Source organism: Astatotilapia calliptera, chromosome 11, assembly GCF_900246225.1.
Source record: "Astatotilapia calliptera chromosome 11, fAstCal1.2, whole genome shotgun sequence".
NCBI classification, from domain to species: domain Eukaryota; kingdom Metazoa; phylum Chordata; class Actinopteri; order Cichliformes; family Cichlidae; genus Astatotilapia; species Astatotilapia calliptera.
The window spans coordinates 4,296,359-4,322,633 of record NC_039312.1 but is presented as its reverse complement, the minus strand read 5'-3'; the positions used below and the strand labels follow the sequence as shown (position 1 = coordinate 4,322,633).

The window sequence follows — 26,275 nt, the reverse complement described above, 5'->3', positions numbered from 1 at the left end:
CCGGCCCATTCCACACAATACAATAATGACTATAGCAATAATTACTATTGTCCAATATGCAGCAGCTAAATACGAGCACATGAAAGCGCTATCATTTCATCTGCCATTTTTTGAGTGCATCATTTGTCAAAAAATAATTACATTCTATTTTAACACGATTTGTCAAACACAGGCGTTGAATAGAGGCACCCTATCTTCACTGCAAGTTCATTGGTTCCTTATCTCACTTTGGGACTATTTTACTGCATTTGCATATTTATTGTTTCCATACTGAAGACAGACGAAGGGAGGGGGTTGCAGAGATAGCGGGGTGGAAGGAGGACACAGTCTGTGTTCAGTCTACAATCTGCTACCGTTACTACTACAGGAATCTCTAAATCAAACCGCAAGCAAGTGTGGATGAACCGCAGGAGAGGCTCAAACAGTCAAATCTTGTCACAAGCTGAAACTGAGGGAAAAAAATAGGAGTGAAATTATCTAATCTGTGTATCAGCTAATAAAAACATACTCTGCTGTGGCTAATGTTGTTATAAACAGGTTCTAACAAATGTCTTTCTGATAGTTTTATGATTAAATGCCGAGTGTATACTTAACTAAGGTTGAGGAGTGATAAATCATTTAGCCCCGACTAAACCACGATTTACACAATGTGTTCTCTTTGTGCATCAAAATGAAAACAGTCAAGTCTCTAAGATGAGAAGCTGGACCTGTATTCCTATGCAAATGAAATGACTGATCAATTATCAAAATGTTTATCTGTAAGCGACAGAATGAAAAACAGTTTAGGGGAAGAGGACAAGCATAAAATTGGCCACAGCTTCAAAACCCTGTATGATAATACACTGCCATGTTTTACTCACATCACCTGTGTGTGGTTTTACTTCTGAGGTTGATCAGTTTCCCAGTTTTATTCTGGGATGTCTGCACATCCTAATTTAGTACAGTTTCCTGGAATTTCAGCTGTTAAATTCAGCAGTGCTATGAAGTACCGGCAATCTGTCCAGCATGCACCCTGCCCACCTTCAGCTGCATAAGCAACAAAGAATATGTATGCATGCAAGAAGGAACTAGATGAGACCATTTTCTTTTGTCTTCCTGTGAGTGAAATACACAACATCAGCAAACTGATCACTGCAAAGCTCATTTGAAACAGATTGAGACATGAACACAGACTCACTGATAGATTTCCCAGGGTAGAGCTTGGCATGACTGTATCCTGGAACATTAGTCTCCTCTTTGGCTCGCAGCGTGTCCAGCTCATGCTTGATAACATACTGACACTCAGCCATACTGAGGAAGCCGTCTCCATCCCCTGAAGAGATGGAACAGAAACACAGTGCCATTCACCACAAAGGCATGTTTTCACAGGCTGTTACAGTGACGCCACTTATTTCAGACAGAGTATGTGAGCGGTGATGAGACTCAGGGGCAGTGATCAGATTGATTTGTGTTGAAGAAGAATCAAATGATGCATTAAATTCTCCTTATTTATGCAATTCTGCACAGAGCTGACTTAACAAGGAGGCTGACAAATATGGTAGTGATACGAGTTACCTCTGTTACTGTTTAAGGTTTCTGAAAACCAGCTAACACAAAGAAAGCCTGGCTGTGTTAAACTGCAAGGCTGCAAGTTAACAATAACAATAAGATGCTAGTCTAAAGCATACATTTTCACAAACTAAACAGTAGACTTGCCTTTAAAATCTTTGAAGTTGTGTTTGCTGGCAAAAGTGAAGGCTCTCATGGACCCGTCAGTACACTCCTTAAAGAGCCCCAGATCTTCTGCACCACAGAGCAGCCTCTGCATGGAGGCCCCCACCAAAAACATGTTGGGGTTTTCCTTCTCTTCCACCCCGATTCCAGGTCCCAACTGCTCCACCAGCAGCTCAGCACCTGGAAGAAATTACAGGATGAATAATACCACGTCAAACAAGGGAAGATGATTCGAGGGGCGCAGACGATCTTCCACACCTCCATTCTGTTGCCAGTCTCTTATCCTGCTCAGCAACCAAGCAATGGCCTCCTCCTTGGTGTCTGAGGCCAGCTCCAGCACCACCAGAGGAGCAAACCTGGAGCCACTGCTGTCTACTGACGACTCCTGCAGCATCGTCCCTCCTCCCAGGAAACCTGCATAACAGAAACGTCCTTATTTCCTTGAGTCCCAAGTGTGAAATACAGCACAGACTGCTGTAGAACAAGCTTTGCTTTGAACAACCAACAGTAATTATTGGTATTGCCAATAAACGGAAACACTGCTATCTGCTAGAAAGGCCTGTTTGTCACTATCATCTTCAATTTCAGTGTACTGCAAGGCCGACAGGGCAAGCTGAGCTCGTGCTAGGCCTAATCATCAGAAGTTTCTGTATTTCTACAATTCTGGGAGCTGGAGCCTATCACAGCTGTCATAGGGCGAGAGGCAGGGTACACCTTGGACAGGTCGCCAGTCTGTCACAAAGTTAGCTTATAGACGCAGACAGCTATACACACTCACATTCTCTTGTAATATTATAGAAAAAAACCTATATAGTAATATAGATGAAATAAAATTTCCCATTAACATCATGTATGCCATTGTACATGATGACAATTTTTCTTTAGGGACTCGCAGTAGAAGTACTTTGCTATTTTTCTTTCTTAAGTCAAGTCTGGATACAATAACAAAGTCTGTTCTTGTTTTCTTGGGCTCCCTTTCTCATCCTATTCACAGACTCCTAGAGTTCCTGCTGTGCTGTACAACAAATTCAAAATGTCTTTACATGACTAATGTAGTGTGTGAAATGACATCTTGGCCCAAAACAGGTAAAGAAATGACAGATAAAGTCACAATGTTCATTGAACAGGTTTACACAAGGTGTGTCAAAGCTACCCCTCCTTAGTCTGAACACGGACCTCCCTGCAGTAAAATCAACTAATCATACGTGGTGGAATCTGTACTGTGGGTCTGCTGCAGATCAGCTCATGTATGACCTGTAAGGAGAGACAGACCCAGAGTACAGACAGAAACAGCTGAGACTGCTGTACCCAGAAAGGGAGGAGCATGTGTGTTAAAGAAAGCCCTGACATGCTGACTGCTACTCCTTCCGTACTTGTGTGTGTGTGTGTTGTGTGTGTGTGTCGTTCGGGCCAGCACAACACTCACCCAAATCTGTGTATGAAGCGGCAGTGTTCCAGGCTCGGGCCGGGAACCGTGATCATCTATTGTGAACAGTAAGAAAAGAGAAGAGCGTGTGGTGTTGTAAGCGTGCTGCACCCGGTGTTCCACGTCACAGAGCAGCACTGTCAGCTGTCACACCCACATCTGCCCCACTCCCCCTGTAGGGAACTTTAACACGGATCAGCGTTTTTTGTTTGTTTGTTTTTTACTGAATCTAATTTCTGAGCTCTCTGTGGTGGTCCTCAAAATAAATAAATAAATCGGTAGTTTTTAAAACTGACATTTTTGAAAATTTATTTTGCAGTCAACTTGTAACACTATCACTTCCTGTAAAAGAGTTGGGAAAGGTTGAAGAGTTTATTTTATGAAGCACGTTGAGGTTACTGCTGTGATTTCACGCTTTATGAATAAAGCTGAAGGAAACTGAATAATGTCCTGACACATTTCATCTAAACCAAATAAAAGATGGACACAGCCACGTGACATCGCATCCTCAAGTGACCCGACTACAGGAAAGGGTGGAGTGCTAAGCTATCTGGTATTAGCAAACTGCATTTGTAAAGTGAGGAGCACAGGTTCTCATGTCAGCTAATTAGTGCTGAGTAACAGACTGATGAAAGTTAAAGTAAAAGTGAAGCACGAACATGTCTCTCACACACAAAATAACCCATAATATTAATCAAATAATCCATTAAAATTGCTCCGATACGCACAACCACAGGCGAAGAAGAGGCCTAGCTCCGCCTACCCGTGTCCCAAACACCTGTCAGTCACAGCAGCCACACCTCTAACTGTATTTATCATCTAGGCAGATGAGTTATCAAAGACTAAGTATTGTTTCCAGTGCTGTCAGGCGTTTTAACATGGAAGTGTATGGAGACTGACTCAACGTCCAAATTAGATTTTCTTATTTATTATGTACAAATGTTAGCCTGGTGGCAGTGTTGGAGCACATGTGAGAGTAACAATGAGAGTGAGAGTACTAAAATTCAATATGATTCATGCTCTGAGCGCCACACATATTCAAATTTTTATTAAAGAGTATGTAGCGCTGATGGTCAGAAGCCCTGAAATATCATCTACAACAGGGTTCAATTAAAATGCGCAGTTCAGTTAGAGGAAATTATTGACTGTGATAATCCTCCTTTCTGACACTTAGAATGACTAAAATTTACAAAGTGGACTTAATGTTTTATTCAATATTACCCAAAATTAGTGACTAGGCCCATAAAGTTATAAAAAAAAAAAAACCTGTTGACCAATGCTAGGGGTGAGCGCTGCGTTCCTATCCGTTGTTAAGCGATGACGTGACCAATCCTACTTCCGGGCCTAAAGTAGTCTGCGTTTAATATGGCTTTTGTGTTGTTAACATATTTAATGTCTTGTATTTTCTTCTATTTAATCTCAAAAAGCTCCTAAAACAGTCAGTGATCACTGTTGACCTCCCTCAGCTTTTATTACCACTAATCATTTATTTAAGCTCAGTTTTTAAAACCTTAGGATGTAACTACAGCCCAGCCCATGCAGCAGTATATGAATGACTAACCTCGTATTGTGGATGGATTATCTCAGTTGTTCTCCTGGCTGAAGTTTGGTCCTTTTACAGCATCCTGCCATGCGATTACATTTGTTCCTGACCACCGAGAACACTCACGTTAACTTTTATCGAGTGGAAAAAGGTTCACTTGTTTATGTTATGCTAACATAGCTGTGTCGCTAGCGATCACGTAGCACATCATTATATACCAGCTAGCCAAACTTCAGTAACCCTACAAACGTCACTGCTGTTTAGTTTTCTGTCTTCATTTATGTTGGAAGTGATAACAGAGCTGTACGTTTTAATTTGTTTCCAAAACCCCGCAGTCAGGACATGCTATGTTGTATTTAGATAGAAGCTAGCGAGCTAACTTCCTGCTAACTTCTAATGTTAAATGTCATAAATTCCGTTTTCATGGATGCCTGGATGTTAAACTCAATTGTTACACCTGGTAGAGGAGAACGCTGATCATTTTATTAAAGATGGAAGACTTTAGACAGCTTTTCAACTCCCAGTAATGCCATAGTGATCGTTTGATATATGGACCTGCAGCGGAGTTTAGGCCCAGACACGGCTAGTGACGTCAGACTTAACAACCGCATTTCTACAGCAATGAGAGGCACACAGGTATCGACCTCTAGTGCCCATTAAAAAGAATTACAGTATAGGATATTTCCACAGACCCAGAAGCTATGTCCACCTTTTATACAGTTTATGGGTATCTGAACCATATGTCGTAAAAAATAAAAAATAAATAATAAGTTGGATTGTGGAAGTTGGATGTGGTGACTGTGATATCAGCCATATCAGTTTGCTCTTGGAAGTCCCAGCTGAAGGTTAAACTTCACTATGATTTCAGATGGGTTTTTACCTTATTAAGATATTTTTTACTGTCTACTCTACTGCTGTATGTACTGTGTGCACACACACACGCAGTCCTACCAATGCTGTCACACTATTTGAATGATTTGATAGAACAAAGGGATGTAAGAATGAAGTAGGGCTGGGCAATATAGCCTAAAATCCATATCGCGATATAATTTGAAGCACGTGCGGTAACGATATATACCGCGATATATTCTTTTCTTCTGTATAATGTATTTTACACACTATAAGGCACACTTAAAATCCTTTAATTTTCTCAAAAATCGCGAGTGTGCCTTATGTATGAATTCTGGTTGTGCTTACTGACCACGAACCGATTTGGGCGTGCAGAAATCTGTTAAAAATGTTTTAGTACAACTTTGGTAAGCCGCACTGCTTGATGGATTGTCAAGAGCATTACGGCTGCCGTAGTGAGGAGCTTCCATGAAAACAGAATTTATTAAATATAACGGAGTTAGAAGTTAACAGGAAGTTAGGTCGCTAGTTTCCACCTAAACATGACACACCATGTTCTGACTGAGATTTCTGAAACTAATTAAAACGTACAGCTCTGCTGCCACTTCCAACATAAATGAAGACAGAAAACTAAACAGCAGTGGTGTTTGCAGGGTTACTGAAATTGGACTACCTGGTATATAATGTTGTGCTACGTGATTGCTAGCGACACAGCTATGTTAGCATAACATTAGCACAGTGAAGCTGGAGGCTGAACGCCAACTTTTTTCCCACTCGATAAAAGTTAACGTGAGGGATTCTGTATGAACAAATGCAATCGCATAGCAGGATGCTATACACGGGCCAGACTTCAGTCAGGAGAACAACTAAGATTATTCATCCACCATACAAGGTTAGTTATTAATATACTGCAACAACATGGGAATAGAGCAGCTGGAGCGAATTCAACATTAATCAATCAATGTTACGGAAGTGGAGGAAGCACAGTTTTTGGCTTTCCCCATATTTCAAACGTGCTTCATCTCTTTGCTATTACTGTCCCCCGGCCTAATTTGCAGATGATAATGGTTGTAGCCGCTGCGATGCTTTCGACCAAAACAGGCGCTATCACGATAGAGCGATCTCTATCGTTGGCCAAATTTATATCGTTTCTATCGTATATCGTTTATATCGCCCACCCCTAGAACGAAGCACATATACATACTAACAATGTTAAATATAACCAAATTTACAGTGATCAGAACAGGTACCCTAACCACATGCTATGTTATTTTTAGCCTATGTATTGTCTCCAGAGGTTCAAGTATTACCAGTTTTACAGGTAACAGTTGAACTTTCCACTGATCTCTCACGCTTCCAGTTTTGTTAAAAAGAAAAACAGCCTTTGTATATTTCATTAATATAGCTCTGTGTGTGTGTGTGTGTGTGTGTGTGTGTGTGTGTGTGTGTGTGTGGGGCAACTATCTTAGTATTTTAAACAACTTTCCTTAGGGTGAGTAAATATATATGTATGTGTGAATGTAACATACAGCTTTACATTTCACATTATGTAGCTTCTTTGTTCTCATGTGTTTTAATTAGGAGTTCATAAACAGCAATCGCTATGCTATGACTGCAAGAATCTGTTATAGTTCTGTAGTCTTGCTCCCACTTTTATTTGAATACTGGTGTCTGTCAGGAAGATTACACAAAAATCAAAAAAAAAAAAAAAAAAGAAAAGAAAAGAAATTGGTCAACATGTTGAAGAGATTAAACAAAGTTATAACATATAGGAGGAGGAGGATTCAGGGATAACAGGGATCACCCCTGATGGCCATTAGAAAAAAATGCAGGTTTACCCCGGACCTAAATATATACGTTTAGAGAAATTACGGGAAAATTAACAACTCCAGTACTGTGCAAAAGTCTTGATTCACCCCTGATTTCTTTGTATTTTGGTTACAAATGCCCAGAGTTTGTTGTTACTTTACAGTGGTCTTGAGCAATAGTTCTCCAGCCTTCTAAAGGTACAAAGAAAAACTTTGTAAATATATGTTTACCAATATATTTATTGGATTTTATATTCATAAATATCCAACACTTTAAACATCTTGAACATATGGCAGTAAGAAAGCAATAAAACCACAAGATACCCAAAAAAACAAAAAGAAATATTTTTTAAAGAAAAGAGAAGGGAAAAACCCCAAAACAAACAAACAAACAAACAAACAACAACAACAACAACAACAAAACAGGAAAAAAACAAAATAAACATGGTACTTTAAAAGTTTTTCTTTGGACTAATACTTACAGTCCATGTATGTGTGTCATTAAAAAAAAATTAAGGAAACTGGACAGATGAGAGCAAAAGTAGCAGTGACAGAACCCCCCCCCCCCCCAAAAAAAAGAAAAGAAAAGAAAAGAAGATGTATCAATACCAGATGAGAGTCATGAAATAAGACAGAAAAATCCATCAAAGACCCAGGACTTTCAGTCTGATCCAGCTATGGTTCACTGAAGCCATCAAACAGCCTCAGTGGAAGCATGGAAGAAGCTGTTGTTTAGTAAATGAAACAGAGAGCAAAGGCTGAGGTATGCCAACATACACAATAACTGGACTGAAAACCAGTGGAGTGAAAAATCCACATTTGAATTTTTTTGGTTCGAATTTTTTCGAATCGTAAAGAAAAGGTCAGAATCAAAGTACAACAGTGACTAACTACAGCCATGTGGAAAACACAGTGGAGGCATGGTGGTGTTGAAGATCTTGTCAAAACTGGTAGAATTATGAATGCAGAAAAGATTTGTCCATCTGGAGAGCTTCTGATTGATAACAGCTAAATATTTAATTGCGGCAATGATCCCAAAAACACTGTGAATGCAGTAAAGGCATACCTTGATGGAAACAAATATAATGGTACACATCCATCCATCATGGATTGGCCTCGCTGGAGCCCAAATCTCAGCGTTATTGAAGCAGTGTGTGATCATCTTCACAAACGGAATGAAAGGCAAACACCCTTCAAGAAGCCTGTTTTTGAAGACCACTTAAATAAATAACAAAGCAAGTGGCCTCAGAGAGTTCAGCTGTGTGGAAAAATAAATGTTGTCATACCAAATATTGACTTTTAAGTCTGTACACTGTGCTTCTAATTATGTTTGCACATAAATCACATCCCATTCGCCTAGCACAATCTAAACGATGTGTGGCTCAAGACTTTTGCACAACACTGTAAATAAAACTTTTTTCTACATGTATCTTTCACGCTGCAGGTTACATGTGCATGAGTACCTGTCCCCATTAAATGTAAGACCTGAAATATCAGATAAGCAAGATAAATGAGTTTAAAGACCGTTGAGAACATTTCTAATGACTTGCAGGATGATTCACCGTAAGAACTGAACCGAAGAGCTGAACAGCAGCAGCTGCCCGCGCAAGCTCAACACTCTTGTGTTACTTTTAAATACCCGAGTAATGTAAAACAAGGAACACAAAACGGAGTTTAAATACTTACCAAGACCCACTTCCCCGATCAGCAGCAATGTTTAGACATGACAGACACGCCAGTTCCGCAAACTCTTCCTGGGTGCGTTTGTTTTACTCTACTAGGAAGAAACGAAGCGGAGATAGGTGGATCCACAGTAGGAATAACACTCCCCCCCTCCCCCCTTGTCTCAGTCAACTGACGCTATAAATGAAATGCACACAAGCTCGGCAGCTACGTCAGAGCCACGTGACTGTGAGAAGCGTCTCGGGGACTGTCGCGCTATGGCTGAGCAAGCGGTGATCGAGAACAGAGGGTGAGTATTTCTATTAACCTATCACATTCCCCGGCCTGTCAGAGTATGTCTATCCACGGTAATGTTCCTTTATTATTTAACAGACACTAAGTGTTATTGGAACAGCGACACTGTGCACCTTTTCCTGAAAAATGCCCGAGTGTTGTTGTCGAAAGTTAGACAGGCTGTCAGAGAGAGGCACCACTTGGGTCAAGGTAAACCTGCCCCCCCCCCCAACCTCATTAGTTAATTGCTGCCTTCTTGTAAAGTGGCCCGTACTAAATGAGAGTGCTCGAAGACTGCAGAAGGTCGTTGAAAAACTCACCGGTGCTTTGAAGGTATTGTCGGTGGTCCACAGAAGTAAAATAACGCTCTTATTGCAAAGCCGCTGGACTGCCATGTTTGTTTTACCTCAGAGATGGTAGAGCAAATTGGAAAACAGGTGTTCTTAGAATCCATCCTACCTCGCAAACCATCCTACCCGTTGTTTCTGTGCATGCGCACAACACGAAATTAAGTAGCGAACCGTCCTACCTTTGTAAATATTAGCTACAAAAATACTCTGACGGGTAAAATTAACTGCCAAACCATCCTACCTTTGTGAATTTCACCTGCAAGCATACTTAAACAGTTAAAATTCAGTGGCGAACCATCCTACCTTTGTTAATAACAGCTACAAACATACTGACGGGTAAAATTAAGTGCCAAACCATGCATGTTTGGCACTTAATTTTACCCGTCAGAGTGAATGTTACCTACAAGATACTTTAATGGGTAAAATGAAGTGGCAAACCATCCTGGCTGTATGAATATGACCTATAAGCATACTCTGATGGGCAAAGTTAAGTTGGTGTTGGAATTACTCTGTGACAGCAGAGTTACGGTAGAACGTTTTGCCAAACTAGGATGGTTTGTCAGAACACCGGTTTTAAACAAGAGTTTTGCAGTGGCGCGAATATTTTTATATTCATGTGCATAAAAAGCCCTCTGGAAATGCACAAAACCTTGATAAAACCATAAACTTTTTAAGTGTTATAGTAAATGCTTGATAATTTAAATAATGGAGATGATAGTTTTGCTGTCACGCGTTGTCATCGGCCAGTCCCTGTCCTTTGCCCTCACGCGCTTACTCTTTTATTATATCTCCAGGGTCATTCATAGAATGCTGTCTACTGTTGGTGTTCCCAGTCTGGCCAGGAGTGTGTGGGGCTATGTGGATAAAACAATAAGGTAATGTTATGAGCATCCACACACAGACACAGGTGTGACACTCTTTTACACAAATATCCACCTCCACTCAGACATTAGCTTTCATTATTGTAGCCTCACTTTGTTAGTTTGTATGTGTCACTGTGCAGGTCCAGTTTCCTTTCAGCTGGGTGATTTTCATGAGACTTAGTAGAGTAATAGAACGTAAGCAAAGGGAGAACTAAACGTAAACTTTTGTGACTCTTTAACTTACCTTTCACAATAACACACAGGGTGTCTCCTGCGTTTTGATAACCCTGGCAAGCTCACGGGTTTATCAAGTAATTGCGTCTCCAACAATTGAGTCCAACACATGTATGTTAACAGGCTGAGACTAAATGGTTGCTTATCAGTGCAAAGCAATATAAATGAGCAGCACCACCCCGATTAACAAAAACCTGTTCAAAAGGCATTGAAATTGACGTTTCCAGACTTGTAAAAGGCATTTAGAGTGGGTTAAAAGTGAAAGTGCAGTTCACAAATCACAGCCATCTCCTTGAGGTGTTCTGCATTATAAGGTGAAGACCCTACAATAATGCAGAGAAAACCCCAACAGCAGCCCAGATGAGAAACACATGCGCATATAGCGTAAATGTGCTTTTATGTTTAAAAAATAATTAAGTACAACTAGTTTTGGATTGAACCTTCAGGACCTTCCTTGCTGCCCAAGCATCATGTGTAATGATTTGAAAAAGAAAACGACAGCCATGGGGGGTGGAGGACAGTCTTAAAATGAGCAAAATGACCAATGAGCTCCCCAAACAGTAAAACCTTCATGGGGGGGGAGATGATCAGAGCAGTTAAATTAGGCTGATTTTTAAGTCTGTGACTCTAGTTGTGCCTAAACAACACAGTAATGAGGCTGCTTCATTATGTCTGCCACATGTTGGAAAGGACTTTATGTGAGTTCTCTTGCAGTACTGACTTATTTAAAACAGAGGACCACTCAGGCAGCACAGATTCACACCAAGGCCAATGCCATACTTGATCAATTTAAAGCTAATTTTGAGGCTGCTTTGTTTTGAGGCTGCGCTGCTGCTGCTCACTTAGAAAATAGACAGAAAAATCGTGTGTGTGTGTGTGTGTGTGTGTGTGTGTGTGTGTGTGTGTGTGTGTGTGTGTGTGTGTGTGTGTGTGTGTGTCACACATTTGTTTAATTGTAAGAATTATTAGAAGTAGGCTTAGGTAAATGTTGAAACATGTGAAAGGGACTGATTAAAATCGCATCAATCACGTCCTGTATCGATGTCTCAGAATTCAAGGTGACATATTCAGGTGTTCTATCCACTTAGCAGCCGAAAACCTTACAGACACACAGACAAACAATTTAAGTTGCCCTTTATCAAAACAGCTGTAGCTAGTGAAAAGGACAAATAGTCCTTTATCAAAACAGTTGGAGATAAGATAAGATAGAACTTTATTAATCCCTCGGGTGGGTTCCTCTGGGAAATTCGATATGAATGTTTTGATAATTACTAAGTGAACAAGATGTCTATGGTTAGACTCTGTAAAGAAGGCCTTGTTAAAGAAACTAATGTGACCGATGTCAGGGAAGGAGAACATTGAGTCAAGTGTAGTGTGACGACAGCCGTTTGTTTCCTCTTTTGATGTCTCTGCGTGTTGCTACATGAGGTTTGCATGTCACAGAAGAACATTTTGTTGTTATGGTTGGTTTTTGTTTTGGGGTTTTGTTTTGTTTTTGGGGGGGGGGGGTTGACTTGCCTAAAGACAAAAGAAAGCAAAGAAACTAAATTTTTGTGTCACAGCTTTGTGCTCTGTTATGCTTTTCCCTCAAGACCACACTGGGCCAGTGGAGGAAAGCAGAAGAGCTTATTTCAGAGCCAGCTGTGAAGTAAGAAGTTGCTTTCCCACACAGAGCAGCTAATGGAGAGGTCATGAGATATGACACTTTTACAATAAACACAGCTGTTTAGACATTCAGCCAAAAACCTTTAGGTGTCTCCTTACTCTTAAGTCACACCCTTCTGTAGTTTAGTTATGCCTTCTAGTAGAAGGCCTGCCATAACACGTTGCCATGAATTAGGAATGAAAAAACCTTTTCATTAAAAAAGAACATTGCAGCGTGTGTTGGGTTTGCAACGTTGTATCTGAACAAACCACATGACTTCAGGAACAATGGGACTTGTTAACTAACAGTGTGTCCACATGAATCTGTGCAGAAGTCATGCATGTGAATGTTTACAGAAATATCTCAGATTTATCAACATCAATTTAACATTGCTTCTGCTCATTATTTACAGTTTTCCAGAGTACCAAAAACCACAAAATGCTCAAAATTACAATTTAAAAAAAATCACACAAAAAACCCCAAAGTGGAAAGATGTAGGCTTTTACCTCTCCATCAATGTTATTCCATTCATCTGAAAAAAGAAACAAATCCCTTTGGGTATCTTAAGAGATCTGTGCTTAAATAAATACCTCACAAACGGCATTGGGTCAGAATTTTCTCTCAACAGTATGGGAGACTGATAAAGTCATACAGAGAAGCATTAATACAACGTATTGGTTCCTAAAGCATAAAGCTTCATGGATGCTTCATATTAAGGACTGCTCTGTTACATTAAAATACCAACACGGAACAATCTAAACATTCAGTGTGAGGACTCCATGAAGAACTAAATGACAAAGCGATCTCTCCCTGGCAATGCAAAACTAAATTAACACTCCTAACAGCAAATGTAGAAACCTTATCAGTTGAAAAATATGGTGTATATTTGTTTTTCTGCATGAAATTGTTTGCACAATTTTGCATTTTGCAATTTGTTATCAAATCATATTTGGATCATTTATTTTTTACCCAGATTTTGCACTCTGGAAACTCCAACAAAAACATACACCATAAGACTATAGCCTTATGGTGTATGTTCACACCTTTAAACCACTACATTTTTCAAAGCATCTGTGATAAATTCTGATGGTAATTTTGTGTATCAAGCCTGTTTTTTGCTTGCTTAACCTGTTAGTAACCCTGATTGTTTAGCGTGTTGCAAAACGCAGTCCAAGCGGTAGAAAGATGAGAAATGAGTTAAGTGAGGACCATACAGTAAGAGTCTGGTTAGCTAGGAGTCAATGTTCTGTGGTGCAGGTTTGTGTTATGAATCTTAGCCCTACGACTGTGAGTACCCCAAAGCAGCATGATGATGAATCATTATTATAATGATGAACGTTTGAAATATTAATATAAGGCAAACCATTCATATTCATACTGTTGTGCTTTTGTGTACGTAGGTGGTGCTGGATTCCCAACTGGCTGCCATCGTGGTGTCCAACTTCAAAGAGCCATCTGCAAGCTTCAGAGGAGAAGATGCTGCAGTGTAAGGATAAACCCAGTGTAATTTTTTTATTTTTTTTTATTTAAAACATACACTTTTTGTACAGTGTGCAAAAGTAAAAACTCACCCACCTGTGGTCACTCACTCAAACACAACCTGTTTTGCTAAACAAAACCTGTATTGGCTAGAAATCAAATAACTTTTTGTAAATATGAATTAAATCTGCAAGCAGCGATGACCAACACCTTAAGACTTTCTTTGGCAAATTTGAGGTTGCTGCGGTCAGTCACCTTAAAACTGTAGCCCAAAGTGCATAACATGACATTTCTTGTTCCCACTAGGTGGTGCAATGACCACCATCAAATATGACAGGAGAAATGTTTTCAGGGGCGGAGCCTTATGAAACGTGGGAAGTTTGGTCCAGATTGGACGATGTATGTGTAAATAAGAGGAAACTATATTTTCATGGCGACTGGTTGAAATTTGCCGTGGTACCACGGCCACGCCCTTTGAAGAAAGCTCAAAAGTGTTGCAATTTAATATGGCCCAGGTCTGTAGTTTAGACTGACCAAATATGAAGTTGATCCTTGGAGGAGTTTGCAACAGTATAATGCCAGGAAGTCGCCAAAATGTCACCTTCAATTCAAAATGGCGGACTTCCTGTTGGGTTTGGGTCAGTGGGCTTTGTTAAGATTCAATATTGAGGAAGGGTACAAGAGGTGATCGAAGAATAACCACACCGATCCGGCCGGGTGAAGTCAAACGATGATTTTAATGAATACACGCGTGGGAAGAGAACTCTGTACGCAGACAGGAAGTAGTCTTCGACTTAATCAAAGCATGAACAGATATTTTATAGCATCAGGGTTTGTTTACTGACGCCCCTTCATACGTCACAGACACATTTTATACATAGATCAGATCAACATCATCATGACTTTTCACCCAGAAAATCATCTCCTATTTTCATGGCTTGGTACTTTCCGTTCTTATCTTAAAATGAATTGTTCCTCTTTCTTGTCGAGACAACAAGAAACGGTTCCTCTTTTACCAAGACAATTTTGCAGTTACAGCCAAACATAACTAACCTCTCCTCTAAATAAATCTAATTTAACGTGTGTGTGTGTGTGTGTGTGTTGACCTCACATGCTCTTTGTGTCACCTCTTCACCTACTGTCTGTGTCTCGTCCTCAAATGCTCTTTCTCAATTCACCTGTTGCACTTCTGACCTTTTACCAGACCAGAAGCTCACTGAGACTATGTGTATGTCTTCTACTAAATAAATGTTTTAATCAAGAACCTCTACTAAAACCTTAATATAAAATGATAAAGCTATCTGTTACATTGTTAAAGCCTCGTCTTAGCCTGCGGCTCAAAATAACTTCCTGCTTCTTTCTGCATACAACTTCCTGTCAGCCTGCAACTCAGTCTTTCTGAAAGAGACACTGTTTAAACCTTGGAATGCAATATCCATGCTGCAGATTATATTATTAATGCAATGACAATTATTTAACAATAGCAGTAAAATAATTTCCCTCCTCGACACTCCCCCTTTTGACCTCTGGAACACCAGAGGTCACAATACATTGTGTCCTCACGCAGACCCTTCTCTGGTGGTCTCGAACCTCGAGATCTCCAGGATCCTCGCCCCTCCTGTGGTCGCCGAGATCTTCTGCAAAGGAAACAAAACACCTTTCCTGCATCTCCCTAACTTATCCTATCTGGGACTCTTTAATCAAAAGCCTGATCCTAATTATCTTCTTAACTTATTGACTTATATTTATGTATACTCTTCAACGTTACTCATCACTTTAAAATTCTTTTAAGCGCTGGTTTCACGTCCAGTTGCTCGCTCTATTTTCCCTTATCTGATCATCAACATCCTGTGCACAAGTTGTCGCTGCTGCAAGTTAATCTACTCCAAAAGAAAACAACCACTTCAATCAATTAAGTTTAAGCATATAAGCAATTACTCCTGTATACATTTCATCATAGCTAAATGCTGCCTTGAAACAACTCCTATGTGTTAACACTATCTTCATTTTAAAACCTCACATTTCCTATGTTCTCACCTGTTTTGGTATAGCCTTTTTATTTCATTTTGCTCCCTTTAATGTAACAATACCTCCTAATTCTAGTTTATCAGACTTAACCAAAATATATGCTTTCCTTCCTCTTTGGTCCTTCTTTAAGTTCAGTTAAAAGCTAAATGAATTTAAGGCCTTTTGCCTGGAATCAATACTGTCATGTGTGTTTCTTAACTCTGTGTCTGTAAGCGTGTGCAATCCTTCATGAACTCATATTATCCTCACAGTAGATTGGCTAATCATAGCGCTAGCCAAAGGCTCGTGACCCTCCAGAGACAAATTTGAGCCACAACTCCTTTTAAAGCACAAAATGCAATATGTATAAAATAGTTATAACTGCACCTGAAATACAAAGTTAACATCATCATAAACATCTTATGGTCATCAAAGCAATGGGCAGGGCTGCGACCCAATTTAGCCCTGTCTGCACAAATTTTAGCCAACTTGTTTTTCAAATTTAGGTTCATCCTCTCTACCTTTCCTTGAGATTGAGGATGAAAGACCGTCCCGAACTTATGTTGCATTCCCAACATCCTCTCTACCTCTTGCAAATCTTTATTCTTGAAGTGAGTACCATTGTCTGATCTAATTCTCTTGGGAAACCCATGCCTTGGAATGTAATGATTAAGCACTTAATCACGCTTTTCGCGTCTTCACATTTGGTCGCCCATGCTTCGGGCCATCCAGTCAAAACATCCACACACACCAACAAATACCTCACCCCACCTGGGCCTGTATCAATCATGTCGGTATAATCAATCACGACCTCTTCTCCTGGCCTTCCTGGCATGAGAACCTTACCAGCTTCAGGTTTTACTGCTGGCTTTGGGTTGTGTGCCCCACAAATTAGGCACGTTCTGGCCTTTTCCAGTATCATCCTTCTCAAATCAGGATGCCACCATCGGCACAAATTTCTCTCCATCTGTTTCACTCCCACGTGACCAAGCCCATGAGCCTCATTCACCTTTTGTTCCGCCATTTTGGCCGTTAAAGCGGGACGCCCATCTGGCCCCCTCCACAAACCGCCATCTTGCCAGGCTCCTTTGTTTTCCCACACCCCCTTTTCCTCTGGGGATGTCTCCTCCTGAGCCTGTCTAACTTCTTCCATGCTGTTAGTGCTAACCTCCTCTTCTGGGGTTACCTGCACCAGTTGTCTCTGTCCTTTGTAGCCCGCTGCTTCCTTTGCGGCTTCGTCAGCTTTCTGATTTCCTCTTGCCACCATACTGTCTGCTTGTGAGTGGCCTTTGCATTTTATAATACTTACCTCGTCTGGATCCTCCAGGGCCTTTTTGTGACAGATGGGTGCATTAGTGGCCGTTCTGAACCCGGCTCTCTTCCACTGAGCCAGTTCCACATGAGCTGCTCCAAACGCATATGCTGAGTCAGTGTAGATGTTCACTCTCATGTTTTTAGCCAACCTCAGGGCTCGAGTTAGGGCTATCACTTCAGCTCTCTGGGCCGACTGTTGTCCCTCGATTTTTCCTTCAACCTGGGCTTTCTTAATACAGTCATGTGGTTCTCCTGACCCCATTAGGTCTGCCATATTTATTCCTTCATGTGTGAATATCAGATTTGGCGCCTCTAAAATTTTGCTGAACCTTTGTTGCGTCAGTGGAGTCATTGTGAATGCCTGTGAGTTCACATAGGCCACTACACTGTGTGTAGTAAGCACTTTCAGTGGGTGTTCCCTCACTATATGTGCTGTTTTCTGAATTATCTTTGCTACTCCTGCTGCGTGTTGTGTGCATGTGGGATGCCTTGCTTCTGTTGAATTTAATCTTATGCTGACATAAGTACATCCCTACCTCCCCCTTTTTTCTCGGATTAGTGTTTTTTCATTTATTTTAAACCCATTAACGGCGCTGCGCGTCCCTTATATACTTTACAGCAACACACCCTCAAGCATCCCGTACTAATAAATCTAAAACCAAGAAATCACCTTTATGACATTATGTCAAAGCTTTCTCCATGTTGCACAGCCTGCCACCGGTTTAACAAAAAAATCGCTGCCCGAGAAGGCTCCCACATATCAAGGTGGTCGTTTTCACAAACTTCCAGCAGACCCTCAAATAAACAAAAACAACGACCCAGGCAGGCTTCCAGTTCAGCCTCCTCAATTTCTATGCACACTGAAAACTCATGGGGAGATTCTTCTGTCTCCCCGTGTCCTACACAATTCACCTCCAAATGATCCCCTACAATTGAAATTTCAGTGTGGAATGACGCAGAGATTAACATTTCCTTATTTATTCACTATATGTAACCTGAATTTTCTCTCTCTTTACGTATGTGTGTACCAAATTTCATTCATGTAACTCAAACCGCATGCTGGTAGTACTACCATAGGTGGCATTATTGAACCATTTCCTACTCTGTACATGAGAAACTTCACCCGTTGCCTACTGGTGGTGGTCAGAGGGCCCGGTGGCGCCAGTGTCCAGCAGCCTCGCCTCTGTCAGTGCCCCCCAGGGTGGCTGTGGCTACAATGTAGCTGCCATCACCAGTGTGTGACTGTGTGTGGATGACTGAATGTGTAACGCGCTTTGGGGTCCTTAGGGACGTGTAAAGCGCTATACAAATACAGGCCATTTACAAACCAATAAAATAAGAAATTTTGCACGTGTTAGATCTGGTGAAAATGTACATGAGGTTTTTTTTTTTAGCATCTTTAAGTCCTCAAAAATGCAATCGTTGACATAAAATAATAATAAACTGAGCAGATGCGTTGGGCCTTAGCGTGTTTCATGCTAATTACAAAATGTGTCTGAGATCACTTGTAAAGTATGTGTCTTATCGAAGACTACAAACAGCTCAGGGAAAAAGTAACTCATGACTTTCGTTGCTCAAAATTTAAAGGAATATTAGATGTCGGTCTTCCAGAAAATGTCGTGACAACAAGTAGAGAACATTAACCACAGTAGACTAGGAACTTATAAATAAAGTGATTGATGATTACAGCTTTGAAAAATCAAGAAGTTCAGGGGCTGTTTTCTATGAATGACTTTAACCCAACTGTGCCTGCAGGATGTTATTAATGAACCAGTAAGTGTGAGAAATCGCATTGCTCTTGTTTGAGCTTGTTGCCGTGTTTGTGTGTGGTGTTGTTGTGTTTTTTTGTTTGTTTGTTTGTTTTTTGTTTGTTTTTTTTTTTTAAACCCTTTTGTAGAGAATGTCACTTTTGGTGACGACACCTGATTGATTCAGTAGTATCAAAAAAGAGATGTTATTTAGATTAATGTGAAATGGAATATTTGACCCATCATAATGTTCTTGTACTTAAAAGTAATCTTGTGCTTTTCTTTTCAGATGTCAGCACTGAATTTACTAAAGTGTTTGTTCCCATCTCCAACGACAATCTTCTGTGGACCCTGATGTTTTGCAATGACCATGTTAAAGATAAAACTCCCTTAGTTCTGCTGCATGGCTTTGGCGGCGGGGTGGGCCTGTGGGCTCAGAATCTGGATGATCTCTCCCAGCATCGGCCTGTCTTTGCACTGGACTTACTGGGTTTTGGCCAGAGCAGCAGGCCTGTGTTCTCAACAGATGCAGCAGAAGCAGAGGATCAGTTTGTCGAGTCCATAGAACAGTGGCGGGCCAGCGTGGGTCTGGAGTCTATGATACTTCTTGGTCACAATCTGGGAGGATACCTCGCTGTGTCATACTCAATTAAATACCCAGGCAGGTGGGTGCAGACAATGGGATTTCTCATATCTTACTGTATCATGACCCACACTGTCTGATACAGAAAGGTGGCAGGTTTGTGTAAAATGTCAGGATCAGAACTGTAGCATAAGCTAAAGTCAGGTTTTAGTCTCTTATTATTATAATGATGCGAGTGTTTTAGGCACTCCATATAGGAGCTCATCTTTTCTAATGTCCACTGTTGGCTAGCAGCTCCTGTCATCTGCAAGAGTGGCTGAAACGGACAGAGTTAATATTGTGATAATCTTTGCATATCATCTCTAACTATTATTTCTATCCTGCCTTTTGAGGGTGGTGTGTGAATGTTGGTCTGCAGAAGTGTTTGGGCCTCTTTACACCTGCTGCCTCACAGCAAACAGCAGGCAGATACTGTCAGGGACTGTTATGGAAAATACAGTGGAGTGTGTCAGTGGACACAAGAAAACTGATTTATCAACACATCAAACAAGTTTGTGTCATAATGTCTCATTTTCTGTCCCCAAGAGCAGCTTGTTGGTCAGATCAGCTAAAGAAAGCCATGTGTTACAGCTGAGAGCTCCAATGAGCAAGTCGGCAGAGTGTTGATTGCTCTATAAAACCAGAATAATATACCTTTGAATAATCCTTTCATCACTGCTGTAAATGGAACAAATGAAGTGGAACTTGCCTAGGAGGAGAAAAAAAGCAGAGTCTGCAGTGAACACTGTTATGAATAATGATTCTGCCCTTTTGCTGTTAACATGATTGTAGCAAAACATGCCAGCATGAGTAGAGGATACAGTTGTAGCGGTGTGCCTTTAGGTGCTGGCAGCCTGTGATAACAGCAGTGTCCTCCAAAACGCTCTCTCCTCCCACTAGACTCTATCTCTCCTGAACCATCTCCTCCTGCCGCAGCTCCAGCTCGGAGCTTCCAGCATTCACCCGGCTCTCCCTAAGCGGCGCCTGATAAAATGTCCTCAATCCCTTATCACCCCTCTTCATCAGTAACACTGAAAATTCCCGCTTCCTGTCTTCTTATTGTTATCTTAGCGTTCCAAATGGTTTTAAGTTATAACTTCAGATGCTCGTGATCAGGCACATGCGTCCCCAATCTGTGCTCACTGCCCCCCCCACCCACCCCTCCTCCTTGAACTTCATTCGTATTGGGAACCACAACAATGTGCTCTCTGTACCAGTACAGAGTCCATTAAGACCATGACATGTCAGATTTAAATGGCTTATAATCACCTGTCAGTTTAGCTTCCAGTTGATTATGAAAATGAAAGTAAACTGCTTCATGGTGTCATGTAAATATCAGCCTAGCTCAGGGGTCGGCAACCTGCAGCTCTTTAGTCCTTATTAGAGATGGCACGATACCACTTTATGTCCGATACCAATATCATAAATTTGGATATCTGCCGATACCGATATGATAGTGTTTGTTTTTTTTTTTTTTTTTAATATCTTGCTGGTTTTGTATAAGTTCATACTCAATTAAAAAAAAAAAACAAAAAAAAATAAACCAAAACACTAAAGCTATTCTGTTAGACCTGTATGTTAAAAAATAAAAAAAATACACTGCACCCAAAATATTTCATAGTTCAGCAATAATGATTAATCTAATGAACTTAAACCTACTCCATCCTCCCTATTCTGGTATTTTAAAGAGTAAGCAACCTAACTAATAAGGTTGCAAACTCCCAGCAAAAAAAAAAAGGGGAACCACCCTCCACCTCATGATGCTTAATTGATGTAAACAACTTCAATTTGCTGCAGTGTGAAAGAAATGCACAGAAATAAATTATTTTTCAAGAATAATTAAATAGATTCAACATCTTTCTTCAACAGAATTGCAGACTGCACAGATGGTATCTTCCCAAAGGAAAAAGTACTATAGCTTACTAGGGTATATTAGACTTAATAGTTATTATATACAGTAATGGACTTCTATACATTTTACATCAGATTAAAACTTTGGGTGTAAAATTCGGATAATTATTTATTAAAAGCTAGACATTTTAAATGAGAATAAGAAAGAAAATGATGTCTTTGTGCCCCCTTTTCCCTATTAATGCCCTATCGGCCCCCCTGGCTAAACTTTGCTAGATCCGCCCCTGCACAGTTACCAGCCGTCAGCTACGTAGAAAAGGGGCGGCTCACAACAGTTTTTGTTTGCTACATGGATCATTTTCGTTCAGCTGGGTGTCTTTCCTTTTGTTATATTTAAGAGTTAAAAATGTGTTAATTACAGAAATAAAATGTAATTTTCTCTGTAGCACTTCATGAATTTCATAAGCAACACACCTTAGTTGTTCACACATAGCATAAAAGTAAGAAACAATATAAACAGTGTTATCTTCATTTTAGATGTCAAAAAGTATTTGCGGCTCCCAGTATTTTCTTTTGCATGGAAACCGGGTCCAAATGGCTCTTTGGGTGTTAAAGGTTGCTGACCCTTGGCCTAGCTTGATTGCGACCTGTTATACTGTCAGCCATAGCTGGTTTTGTTCATATTTCTGCAGCACTAAAAACGGCCATCATCATGTCTGAAATGCATTTTCGCTCCCTTCCTGCTTCCTTAAAGCCAGTTTTCTTCTGATAGACTCCACCTTACAAGGGCTGTGTAAGTTTTCATATTAGCAATATCTGATCTTGGTGACCTCAAAAGTCAAAAATAAAACTGTGAAACTGGGCATTTAGAGCCATCTGAAAGTTTTTGGTCCACCGTTCATACTCTGTCATTATCTGAGAATTGTTTAAAATGTACATTCAATGTAACGGTGTGTGTATATATGGCAGAAATAAGCAAAAATAGAATGGATCACCATTATTTAATTGTAAAAAAATACAAAAACAAAACAAAATGCTGTGCCAGAAAAGTTATATTTGGGGGGATGTATTTACTTTCTTGATGAAAAGATGTGAATGTGACATACATCTCTGTTAAAACAAAAAAATAATGCATGCACCAGGATACTGAATGCTTAGTCATGTGAGGAAAATTAGGACACCCCATTAAATAATCAGCCCTTTGATATGTGAACTGTTCATAATAATTTCCAATCATGATTTTATGTATTACTGGAAAAGAAAGTGATTGCAATTAAACAACAAAAATGAACATTTTGTGAAACATCAAAAAAGATATGAACAAAAATGTTTATTTCAATGGAGAAAAAAGGACACCCTACCCCCTAATAACTAGTGTTGCCCCCTTTGGCTGATATAACCAGCGAGACGGTTTTTGTAGCCTTTTACCAGTCTCTGACATCGATCAGAAGGTTTGCCCCACTCCTCAATGCAGAATTCCTTCAGCTGTGAGATGTTTCTTGCATGTACAGCCTGTTTCAAGTCACCCCACAGCATCTCAATGGGGTTGAGATTAGGGCTTTGACTTGACCATTCCAGGACTCTCCACTTCTTAGTTTTTAGCCAGTCCTTGGTGGATTTGCTGGTATGCTTTGGGTCATTACTGTATACTAGTATTCTATTGTATATGTTGTATATCTTATTCTTCTGTTCCTCTGTCTCTCTTGCTGCATTGAGCATGTGTATGACAAAAGAATTTCCCTCATTAACAGATGGTTTCACATGTTCTTCAAGCACCCTCTGATACGCAGTAGAATTCGTGATGGATTTTATGATAGTGAGCTGGCCAGGTCCTGCTGCAGCAAAGCATCCCCAAACTAGGATACTGCCACCTCCATGCTTGAGTTGGTATGAGGTTCTTTTCTTGGAAGGTAGTATTTGGTTTACGCCAAACATGTCTACTGTTCTGGTGTCCAAAGAATTCAATTTTAGACTCTGGATCTGTCCAAAGAACATTATTCCAGAAGTCGTGGTCTTTGTCTATGTTCGCTCTGGCACTCTTCATTCTGGCCTTTTTAACGTTTTTGTCCTTTAGTTGTAGGTCTGTAAACAATTTATAACTAAAAGAGCAGGTTAACTTTTATTTTTGTTGTGTTTGTTGTCTGGGTTACAGAGTAAAGCACATTGTCCTGGTTGAGCCCTGGGGTTTACCTGATCAACCGGAGACAACAGAACCAGACCGGCCCATCCCTGTGTGGATCAAAGCTCTTGGTGCCATGTTCAGTCCTTTCAACCCCCTGGCTGGCCTGCGACTGGTAGGACCACTGGGTAAGGTGCTAAAAGACAACAAAGTACCACAGTGCTAAAAGCAAACCCACAACCGGACTAGCTTAATAATCCCAGGGAAATGTGTCCATGCTGTGGCACACCAAAATATTGGGGAAAAGCAAAGCTACAACAAAAGTATCAGGAATGGAGATGATGAGCACGTGAAATTTCTTTTTCTTAAATGAGAAGAATGGAAATGAGAGGATGCAATATAATGGGTGAAGATTTTCACTTATTGTCTGGAGACAATAAGTGAAAATGTATGCAGTATGAAACTGGGGGGATGGTTTTATATTAGTTTAATATTGCAGTATCACAGCTAATGTTCTCTTTGCACACCCAGAAAACTAGGAACTGCTTGTTAAAGCAAGTGATGTGACGAGCACAATGTCATTCAGTAGAGTTTTCGTGGTTTTTGCTTTGACTTTGAAAGGAATTTAAGCCAAAACCTGGGCTCTCCCCAGTGTGACTAATCATGTAAAATGTAATGAGTACTCCTCATCTATTAATGGCTACATGCTTGTGTTTGACACCTCTGTCTCTTCCCTGGTCCCCTGCAGGTCCCACTCTGGTGCAAACACTAAGACCCGACTTCAAGAAAAAGTTCTCCCTCGTGTTCACTGACAACACTGTGCCAGATTACATCTACCACCTGAACGTGCAAAGCCCCAGGTCTGTCTTTCTCTTTTATTAATGCCACTTGTCTCTAAAATGGCCATGGAAGCAATTTCTTCATCACCTTTTCTGCTCTCATCCACGTTTTACTACCTAGTATTATGTTTTGTCATATCCATTTTCTGTCATGTGCTCATTGATTATCTTTTCCTTGTCTTGTCACAGTGGGGAAACTGCTTTTAAGAATATGACTGCGCCATGTGGCTGGGCCAAGAGGCCAATGTTGCAGAGGATTGACCAGCTGCAGTCTGATATCCCCATCACCATCATTTATGGCTCCCGCTCCAGCATAGACTGCATCTCGGGCATCACCCTCAAAAGGATGAGGCCACGCTCTCATGTGGACATCATAGTAAGTTTGTGTGTGTAGATGAATGGATTGATATCCCTTCAAAGGGTGGTTTTTGTTTTGTTTTTTGTTTGTTTGTTTTTTTTTTTTGTTGTTTTTTTTCTCCCCCCTTCCCTCGAAAAACGTAAATTTCACAATACATTTTTAAGGAATAAATTGCCAAAAACAGTTTTGAAAACAAATTTTTAAAGCGAATTTCCTGGCAGTTATTTCATGGTTCAGGCTTCAAACAAAAATCCAACTGTCTTTCTGAATTTGGGTTCCAGATCATCAGTGTGATGACATTTTTATAGACTTTCTAAACTTGTAACTAATTTCTTCACACTTCCTCAAAACCTGCTTTATTGCTAAGATTTATTTATTTTGTATCGAGCTTGAGTTTTCAGATCCAACTGCACAGATCCAACCAACTGCATTGGACAACAACTGTTCTGTAGCTCAAAGTGAACTGGTAATCTGTATATACAAATGGTAAAATAATACTTTTTACCTCAGACACACAGCTTGATACTTTAGGTCCTTGATGCTTTAGGCCAATCGGCTCTGAAATGACTCCTCTGCCTCCTCAGATGTGGTCTGACATATATTAAGAGTTTAACCTGCCCCACTGACATCCTGAAATATGGACAAAAGTGGTCGTGACACAGTTCCAACTCCTGGATCAAACCATGACATTCTCCCTGCTGCTGCCTGCTTGTGAGAACTGGATGAACCCAGAATCTCAATTTCTTTGTTTTCTTGTTTAGAAACATCAGGACCAGTTCATTACGTATGTTTGTTATACTTAAGTTTTTGAGATCGTCAAATTTAAATATTGGACAAAGATGACACAAGTAAACACAAAATGCAGTTTCTAGGTGTTTGTGTAAATAAAACTTACATGGCTCTGTGTGAAAAAGTGATTTCCTTCTAAACCTAATAACTGGTTGGGCCACGCTTAGCAGCAACAACTGGAATCAGTTGTTTGAAGGAATTCTGACCCACTCATCTTTGCAGAGCTGTAAAAGACTCTCCCCCAGTTGTCGCAGAATTGTTGTAATTCAGCCACACCGGAGGGTTTTTGAGCATGAACCACCTTTAAGGTCATGCCGCAGCATCTCAATCAGATTCATATCAGGAGTTTGACCAAGCCACTCCAATCTCTTCATTTTTGTTTGTCTTAAGCCATTCAGAGATGGACTTGCTCGCGTGTTTTGCATCATTGTCCTGCTGCAGAACCCAAGTGTGCTTCAGCTTGAGGTCATGAACACTTCAGTGTTACTTTTTGCACCAGAGGTCTTTGGGATCAGTACTGGTTTTTGTTTTGGAACTTAGCCATGTCGGCTGGGCTGACTCTCTTATGGTGGAGTCATGAACACTGTCCTTAACTGAGCCAAGTGAGGCCTGCAGGTCTTGGGATATTGTTCTGGGGTCTTTTGTGACCTCTTGGATGAGTCGTTGCTATGCTCTTGGGGTAATTCTGGTTGGCCAGCCACTTATATTAAGGTTCACCATTGTTAAGGTTTACCATTCAATGATTTTGCCATTTGTGGATAA

The 26,275-nt window shown here is 40.5% G+C and overlaps 3 protein-coding genes across 7 annotated transcripts in view; 1 reads left to right on the top strand and 2 right to left on the bottom strand.

The window, feature by feature from the left end:
- The window catches only part of ano10a (anoctamin 10a), a 39,933-nt gene extending 30,148 nt beyond the window's left edge, over positions 1–9,785 (bottom strand). For 2 of the 4 annotated variants that reach the window (XM_026184703.1, XM_026184707.1), the window contains exons 1-5: positions 9,026–9,146; positions 3,140–3,195; positions 1,972–2,127; positions 1,696–1,893; positions 1,178–1,312 (exon numbers count right to left, since the gene is read on the bottom strand). In XM_026184703.1, coding sequence (XP_026040488.1) covers positions 1,178–1,312; positions 1,696–1,893; positions 1,972–2,107 — 469 coding nt within the window. In that variant the 5' untranslated portion in view covers positions 2,108–2,127; positions 3,140–3,195; positions 9,026–9,146. Of the gene's footprint in view, positions 1–1,177; positions 1,313–1,695; positions 1,894–1,971; positions 2,128–3,139; positions 3,196–9,025; positions 9,147–9,615 lie in introns of those variants that run through there. The other 2 variants (XM_026184704.1, XM_026184706.1) reach the window with 2 other exon arrangements.
- abhd5a (abhydrolase domain containing 5, lysophosphatidic acid acyltransferase a) overlaps positions 9,196–26,275 on the top strand; it is a 19,838-nt gene continuing 2,758 nt past the window's right edge. The window contains exons 1-7 of the mRNA XM_026184708.1: positions 9,196–9,311; positions 10,440–10,520; positions 13,788–13,873; positions 19,225–19,600; positions 23,561–23,715; positions 24,276–24,387; positions 24,556–24,742. Coding sequence (XP_026040493.1) covers positions 9,211–9,311; positions 10,440–10,520; positions 13,788–13,873; positions 19,225–19,600; positions 23,561–23,715; positions 24,276–24,387; positions 24,556–24,742 — 1,098 coding nt within the window. The 5' untranslated portion in view covers positions 9,196–9,210. The remainder of the gene's footprint in view (positions 9,312–10,439; positions 10,521–13,787; positions 13,874–19,224; positions 19,601–23,560; positions 23,716–24,275; positions 24,388–24,555; positions 24,743–26,275) is intronic.
- LOC113032057 (uncharacterized) lies at positions 16,247–18,333 on the bottom strand. Of its 2 annotated transcripts, none has more exons than XM_026184709.1 (3): positions 18,100–18,333; positions 16,453–17,857; positions 16,247–16,386 (listed from the first exon to the last, which is right to left on the bottom strand). In XM_026184709.1, exon 2 carries the CDS (start codon positions 17,537–17,539, stop codon positions 16,457–16,459), a length of 1,083 nt encoding a protein of 360 aa, XP_026040494.1. In that variant the 5' UTR covers positions 17,540–17,857; positions 18,100–18,333; the 3' UTR covers positions 16,247–16,386; positions 16,453–16,456. The 2 variants fall into 2 exon arrangements, with proteins under 2 accessions (XP_026040494.1, XP_026040495.1); XM_026184710.1 differs by having other exon boundaries at positions 16,247–16,394; positions 16,461–17,857.